The sequence below is a fragment of the Centruroides sculpturatus genome, unplaced genomic scaffold (genome assembly GCF_000671375.1).
Source record: "Centruroides sculpturatus isolate CEXI.00-Female unplaced genomic scaffold, Cexi_2.0 scaffold1061, whole genome shotgun sequence".
Taxonomy (NCBI): Eukaryota; Metazoa; Arthropoda; class Arachnida; order Scorpiones; family Buthidae; genus Centruroides; species Centruroides sculpturatus.
The window spans coordinates 162,859-171,486 of NW_019385354.1; the positions used below are offsets into that span (position 1 = coordinate 162,859).

Consider the following 8,628-nt stretch of genomic DNA (forward strand, 5'->3'; position numbering starts at 1 on the left):
TGGTGTCAGTGTTTTTAGAGCTGGTTCTCCCCCAATGTAATGATGTGTCAAGAATCAGGGATCATACTTTGAGAAGATATGAAAATGGACAGAAATTAATAATAAATGTGACCATTGTATCCAGAAACTTTCAATGTGTCCCCTGTACAAAAATTGTTACAGAATTTGTAACAAGAGCCACAAGATTGCACTATTGGATTTCCCACAAATGGCAAAAATGCAATGAATTTAATTTCTTTAAATGAGTAACCCACATTTTTTACTGAATATTACAATTCTACATCAAAAAGTAAACTTTAAAATATTATTTTTTAAAGATACACCTAGGAGTTATGAGCATTTAAAGTTTTATATGGCTGCTGATCATGCACATATGAATCTATGAATATTCTCAAGTTTATTGAAAAAAGGAAGAAAATTGCTTTAAGAATAATTAGGAAACTATTATTATTTTATGGAATTAGGATCAACTATTTATCAGAAGCTTAATGGTTTTAACATGCTATATGAATTTTGTATCAGTATATTATTTTAAGAAAAAGAATGATTCCATCAAATAATAATAGTTTCTTAATGATTCTTAACACACTTTTTTTTTTTTACTATTAACTCTACAGATTAATAGATTCACTTACACGCTGTGAGGCCCACTATTTCCCCAAAATTTTGGAGGTTGTTATATATATATTCTGTAATTATTATTATCATCATCATTATAATTTTAATCAACTTATTTTAAGCTAACAATGTAATTTTTTAAAATAATAAGTTGGAAATGTTATTGTTTTTCAACTATATATGTATTTGCTATATATTATTTTTTTCTGTCTGGTTATTCATCAAACAATTGTTAGCTTTCACCCTTTGCATCCACACCTCATAAACGTGTGAATGCAACACTGGGATTGTTTGTTGTCAAGAAGCATTGTAAAGGAATTTTGTTTATTTTTTTCTAATTTGTATCAATTAATTATTATTAATCTCGCAGCATTTGAGGAAAAGATGAAGGGGATTACCGTCATTTTCCCTTTTTTCAGTAGTATTAGGTGACTGCTGCTACTTTATACACATCATGTGGATACACACAGTTCATAATAGACAAGAGAGGAGGACTAAGAATAATCAATCAAGCTTATCTATCATTATCTCAACTTGCTCCAGAATAAATTCATGATTGGTCAGAAAAAGGAAATGACAAAAAACATCAAGAAAGACAGAGGAGGAGAGGAAACTGAACACAACATTCAGAAAGAGAGTCAACTCTGAAAAAAAAGAGCCAACACAACAGTAGAGAGCTACACCAGAGGAGTGTGTTAAATCTGGAGGAAATAGAGTCAGCAAAAAGAGAGATGAGGAAGGAAAAGGTTAAAGTAGAAAAGGAACTGAAGCAAAGAGAACAACTTTTTTCCAGGTATATTCTGAGTCGCAAGGTTCAGATACCCACGCTAGATATCTTCAGCTATAATAATATACAGGGTTACTACACACCTGGAAAGTCAGGGATTTTTCATTAGTGTTCAGAAATAGTCATGGAATGTTTTTGACAATTTTTAACAAATTCCCAAAGTCAGGGAACTTCCTTCCTTGGCTGCCTTGTTGATTTTTTGATGACAATATGCTTGACTAAGTGTAACAGTCTGCAGGCAGGAAGAAGTAGTGTGGTATAATACAAGTTATGAAAAAGGGTGCAGAATATTTTCAACGTACAAAATTTATCCCAAGCTTACACAAAATTTTTCCAAAAATTTACAAAGTACACAAAATGATAAATAGTTTAAATTGGGTGTCCAGCCCGCGGGTAAGATTTTCTTCCATAAAATTAATCGATTCTAGACTAATTCGACTCAACATTTCCAAAATACGTATATTTTTTTGGAAATAATTCGTATAAACTATGTTATAAACAAAAAATTGTAGGATTACTTACTGAGTGTGCACCGTTTGCCTACGCCCATTGCTAAAGCTTGTTTTCATCATGGAACAGTGCATCAAACGGCGGCCATAACACATATATAACTAATATTGTTTAAATTGAAAAATTCTTATAAATTGTAACATAGTTAAAAGAGCATCACAAAGCAATGTGTAAAGTTTAGATCACCAAAAGTGATTTAGTGTTTATTAGTAAATTTAAAAGTATTTTTTAAATTTACTAATATATTGAACATAATTTTCATGAAAAAATTTAATTAATATTATTTATTGTAGTAGAATTTACAGTTTATCTTTATTTAGATATTAGATGTTGATATATTTTGCAGTTTATCTTTTTTTGAAAATTTCTGTCAAAATTTTCTCTTGAAGCAACTGCAAGATGTAACCTCTGAATGAAAATGAACTGTAAACTTTATTACAACACAGTTAATGAATATAATAAAATAAATATAATTTTTTAGAATGTTGTAAACTTGCTTAATCAACTTTTTTCATTTCTTAATTTTTTTTATAAAATTTGCTTATATTTTGTCTCAATTATTTTTATAAAACAGCAACCGCACACTAGGTTGTATATAGCAAAATATGACCTACTTGAACCTATAACCGGTGTGTACAAAGTTTAATCTTCCAAAATTTCAATCTTCAATTATTTTTAACTGCGATTATTCAATTTTAGAGTAAGTTTAATTATTTATATATCTGTGAGTATCTACTTTTGAGCATAGTTTAATCTCTTTACTATAAACACTGTCATAGGATTTTTTCTTTATTTATTGGAATAAGTTAAAATGAAAACAAAACTGTTTTTGTAATTGTCAGCTTTTTAGGAATTTGCAAACATTGTTTTTTTTTTAAAAGTTTTTTGGTAGCTTTTAATCAATTTATAAACTAATTGAACAATTGAACATTAATTTTTAACATTTAAAACTTGTCGTCTTTGTCGATAATGAGTACATTGAATCATTCAATCATTGTTTCTTCTGTAATATTATTAAACTAACAAAAATAAATAAAAGATGTGCTTGCATTTGTAGACTTGGCATATTTTTATCTATTGTTGCGACTGTACTCTTTTGATGATTTATTATTATTTTTGTACTGTACTACATTATTCTGACTTAATTACTCAAATTTATAGATCTACCTTTCAAACACACTTTTTCCTCTTGCTATTTGTAATCCTTAGAATTTTGCCAACATCTTGTCTCTTATTAATGTCATCATCTTTTTTTCATTTTAAATATATTGCATCCTTGTATTGTCCTGTCTGATTCTCTTCCATTTGGTCAAATACTTTATTATTAATGTTAATAATGATTGATTTTTTTAGCCAAAAGACATCACTATTCTTTGAATGTGAGCTAATTCTTCTTCTAAGTAGTCAGCATCATGTAATAGAGCTTAGCACTATTGAATAAGAATCTAAAAGCTTTGAATCCAAATAAATCAGTTATGGTAGCCTCTTAAAACTGGACATCTAATTACTATAACACCACAAATATCTTTAAAATCCAGTCTAATGTTTAATTAATTAATCAAATTATAAGAAATATTGTTTAATTAAATGTTGGACTGGATTTTAAAGGTAGTTGTGATATAGTAAATTAGTTAAAAGTTTCTGAAAATGTACAGTATCTGTAAAGTTTCCCAATTCAGATTTTGAATAATTTGTTGTGCTAATGGGTGGGAACATGGTTTCACAATTTAATATACCAATGGAGCAACAGTAAATTAGTGCAGGGACTGCAAGAGTGAGCCATAGTCTAGCATGAGTCTTTTGTGAGAATAATGTTTCATTGCTGGAGATGAATTTCTGCTGAAAATCATATGTTTACAGATAAGTGAAGGAGGAGATTGTCATTCTTGTGTCCAATAAGATGACTGTGCATGCCTTGTGCCAAGATACTGGTACAGTGGATGAGAGATGGGGAAATAGGAGTTTGGTGACATGATGACACCAGTCTGGCAATGGCACAATGACAATATTATGAGTTATTCAAATTGCAACTCTATGTGCTTTAAGCTAGAACTTCTGTATATAAGTTTTAAAACACCTTTTTTTCCTAGCAAGTTCTTTAATTAGCCAAAAATGTTAGTTCTTTTGATTTATCTTAAATGGTTTTCTTCAGGTTATGCATAATTGGAACATCAGTTAGAACATAAATTTGAAACATTGAGATTCACTCACTTATGACATCATGCTTTTATAAGAAAATTTGAAATTAATTAAATAAATAAATGCAGAAATAAACAAAATTACAATTACAAACCTAGTGCAAAATAAAAATAAACATCACTAAAACAAAATTTAAAACTTTGACATTCACTCCTTTTCCTATGACATCATGGTATTATAACATTTGGAAATCTTAAACTTGGAACAAATTTTTTGTAAAACTATGATGTCATAAGAATGTGAGGGAATTTCAGTGTTTCAAATTTATGTTCTAACTGACATTCCAATTATGCTTAACCTGAAGAAGGCCATTTAAAATAGCTGAAAACATTAGTTTATTTGATTTAATTAAAGAATTTGCTAGAAAAAAAGAGAGAGACGTTTTGAAACTTGTCTATAGATTGCATAATTTCCCAAAATTTGTGACTACCAAGATCTCCAGATTTGACATCCCCAACTTTTTTCTGTGTGAATTCTGAAAGGACAGAGTATAGAGAATAATTCACATATTCTGCGTGAATTGAAACATAACACTACAGAAGCAATTATTTTGATTGCACCAGAAATGTTGCTACTGCATGTGTTGAAAAAGTTATGTTTCCAGGTAGGAGGAAGACTTTTGGCATTTGTTGTGATGTGATAAAGTAGCCATTATTATTACAAATGCATACAATTTCTACATTCATAAATTTACTCTAATGTGCAGAATAAATTAAAGTTACAGATACCCTGTAGAAAGCTTCCAAAAAGTTTTAAAAGTGAAATGTTTTTTAATCTCCTGAGAAGTCACATTAAGAGTTACAATTAAATGCATTTTTCAATTAAGTTTCTGATTACTTTTAAAGTAGATCATTAATACGCTTTTATTTTATAGTACTAATACTACAACGCAAGATGATCTGACTCCGACCGGTAATTTGTCCACATTCTCGCAGTCTGACAAAATGCATCATGCCACTTCTGTTCAAGAGAACAGAATAGCAATGCAGAGTTTAGGTAACTTCATCATAACATAAATATTTATTAATACACTAATTTAATTAATAATAATGCAATATTTAAGTAATGTATTTTTATTTTACTCAAAAGTATAATGCAAACTTAACTGTTGATGTTAAGTTACCAAATATGGTAAAGAATTCGCAAGAATTTTCAGTTTTGCAAATTCTTTCATGCATTTTACTCTTGAATTTATTTTGTGTTAAATCTTAAAATAATTAGACTCCTTCCAGGCATCCATAATTTTTTAATTATATGTTTGAAAAATAAATTCACTCTTCAGAATCAAATACTGAAATTATAAACTATTTTTAGTTTTTCTACTATTTAAACAGAGTGTCCAATGGACCTGGAAACTGGGAAAACCAGAAACCGCCAGGGAATTTGGTATTAAACCCAGAAAAGGGGTAAAAAGTTATTACTGCAGAGTATAATGTGTCATATAATGCTAAAGGTAATGACATAAACAATTTGAATGAGCATGTCATTGTCACATGACATTCACAATGATTCAAGATTGTCAGACGTGTTGATTAGAAATTTAAGTATAATAATTACTAAGGTTACTCCTATGTTTCGAGAAAGATGAAGAATTTGATTTACAGTGGTACCTCGGGATACGAACGCCCCAGCGTATGAAATTTTCGGGATACGACATGAAATTCGAACATATTTCTGCTCCACGATACGAACAAAAACTCACCATATGACATTACATTAGTTCACAGTGCCATTTTTTATTCATTTCTGTTCATTGGTCTCAGTCTGCTCATTTGCTTCATTGTGGAAGGATCTCACTCGATAAAGGAAATCTCGAGGTATTATCAGAAAGTGACCGATTTTATTGAAAAGAACCATCCCGAAAAGGTTCACACTGGCCATATTGCCACTCGGAGTAATGATGTTTGCCTAAGTCATTTTAGAAACATTTTAAAAAGTAGGCAAAGCCAAATCTCTTTGGATAGATATTTTACCAAGCAACCTCTATCCAGTGAAAGTGCTGGTGGAAGTGAAGGAAAGAAAGCAAAAAGCAGTGAATAAAAATTNTATATATATATGTATATATATATAAAAACAACAATAATTTTTTTATCTTTTCTAAGTATTGTTACATTATGTTATGTAAGTTAAGTTTTAGTATCATTTCCCTTCTCCCTCTCTTCCGCCACCAATTTACACCTCCACCGTTGTCTATCCTCAAAGCTAAAGTGCAAATAATACTACATTTTTTTTTTATCAATTATTATTCTATTATGGTTATTTATACATTTACAACTATAAAACACATTTTTCAGTGTTTTCCTTACTATAGTTATTTTGTTTTTAATGTACTACTTAGCTTTAATTTGAGTGTTTTTTTCGTGTTGGAACAAATTATTTAGTTTTACATGTAATCGTATGGGGAAAATTGATTCACCTTACGACATTTTCATGATACAATCTCAGTTTCGGAATGGATTAATTTCTTATACTGAGGTACCACTGTATGTGACATTAAATTTTTTAATGAAAAAATTAGCTTTTTTCAATAGTAAATAGCTTATTTTTAAGTGCCGTCTTATGGGATTCACCAAAAAGCAATTGGTAACCCTGGATAGTACTCAGCAGTTTTTTTGGCGGTCTGAGCATAACATGGTTTCTAAGCATCACATAGCCCAAATAAACAGTGTAGAATCTTTCTACAATTCAGTAATGCTTGCAGTTTACAGTGATTCCAAGGTTTGGAATTGTCACTATTTTAACTAAAAGTCACTTTTTTGTTTATCACTATTTTTGCAAAATGTCACCAAGTCTCTCTTGGAAAGATGCTGTTACTGTATTTAGCTGATTTTAATGTGCATCCTTTTTGACATTTGGAGTTCAGAAGCAAAGCCTGTTAAGTGACAGTATCGTTTCTCATATGATAGCATGTTAAACATGTTATAATGAAATTTTTCAGATTACAGTTGGTTAATTTGCATTATTCATGAACTATAGAGGGTGCTACATTTTTACCAAATGGCTATTTTATCTGGGTCACTTGTAACTAGTCAATGTAAAATTAATCATGTTACTCTTTGATATAATGATATATCCTGCTTATGGTTGTTTATTGAGAAATTTTATAGGAGAACAATTATTGCTAGCGGGGCAAATCATGTTATGTGGCTTGTTGAAACAAATAACTAAGATCATTCTATACATATTTGTGCCCTTTGTGTTCAAACATCAGCTTTGAAGGTCTGTCCCACACAAAATTACTGGTGTTATAAACTTTAAGGAAAAATCTTATAAATTGACAGCATAACTTGTTCATGTAAAGCTGGACAATCAGGAAACTTTTTGCCAATTCTTAATAGTTGAATCCAATCTTTTCATCAGTTACATTTAGTCTGTGTTATCTATTAGGCACAGTGCCGAGGGCTTATGAAATTAACAATCAGGAAAACAGAAGTTATGGAAATTAAAATAAAACATTAAATTTTTCCTCAATTTATTTTATGTAGACCTTTCTACACTTTTTGCATGCAAAATCTTTAATAACTTTTACAGCTGGCAACTGTTTTAATATTTCACTTTCTATGGAAAGTACAGATAAATATGATAATGTTTTAGACAAATTAGATCTGAACTGATTTGTAATGTGATTTAATGCTGAAAAAGATTGTTTTCCTTCAGAATTTGATCCTAAGATTGATTGGCATGTACTGTACATTCTAAGAGTGATATTTGTTTTAGGAATGTTGGATACTAAATTCTGCTTTTTTTGCAGTAACAATAATTCTTGTTCACCTTTATTTAGTTGAAATAAATAAAGGTGGAAAAGAAGCCATGTGATTGGTTAACACAATCCCCCGTGTTCAACACTTCTAAAAAAAATAATTCTCGTACTGTTTTGCAATCCAGAAATAATTTAAACAGAAAAAAAAAGGTTATATTTAAAACATTAAAAAGTGCCTAGGACCTGTAAGTTTTATTTCTTTAACACAAAGTTCAGTTGACATAAAATCCGATTCTTGTACAATGTTCAGAGGCTATTCAAAATTTACAGTATTCTTCGTTCTCATTACAGTCATTCATTCGGTTTTCGCGACAATTATATATTTTTCTGATTCGCAAAATTATTTATAAGATTAATCTGCTGTATACAGTCGACCCCCCCTATAAGATAGAGATACGTTCCATTCTTTAGGAATCCGATTTCTTACGAATCCTTCCAATCACAACCCGACACGTGTCAAGTTTACAGACTACGGCTGTTTGAAAGATTTTCTTTCATAAAATTAATTGATTCTAGACTAATCCAACTCAACATTTCCAAAATATGTATATATTTTTTGGGAATAATCCGTATAAACTATGCTATAAACAAAAAATTGTAGGATTACTTACCGAGTGTCACCATTCGACATCGCCATTGCTCAACATTGTTTTCGTTGCGGAACAGCTCAGCAAATCGCGGCCGATTTCTAATAACTTATTTTTCTGCGAATAGTTCCTTAAACTTCGGAGACATCATTAATATAAATAATTTT

At 29.9% G+C, this 8,628-nt stretch overlaps 1 protein-coding gene across 3 annotated transcripts in view; it reads left to right on the forward strand.

Moving 5' to 3' along the window:
• The first annotated feature begins 4,965 nt into the window (after positions 1-4,965).
• Positions 4,966-8,628, forward strand: part of LOC111638017 — a 62,384-nt gene continuing 58,721 nt past the window's right edge. For all 3 annotated transcript variants that reach the window (XM_023383638.1, XM_023383640.1, XM_023383639.1), the window contains exon 1: positions 4,966-5,110. In XM_023383638.1, the coding sequence (XP_023239406.1) occupies positions 5,059-5,110 (52 nt within the window). In that variant the 5' untranslated portion in view covers positions 4,966-5,058. The remainder of the gene's footprint in view (positions 5,111-8,628) is intronic.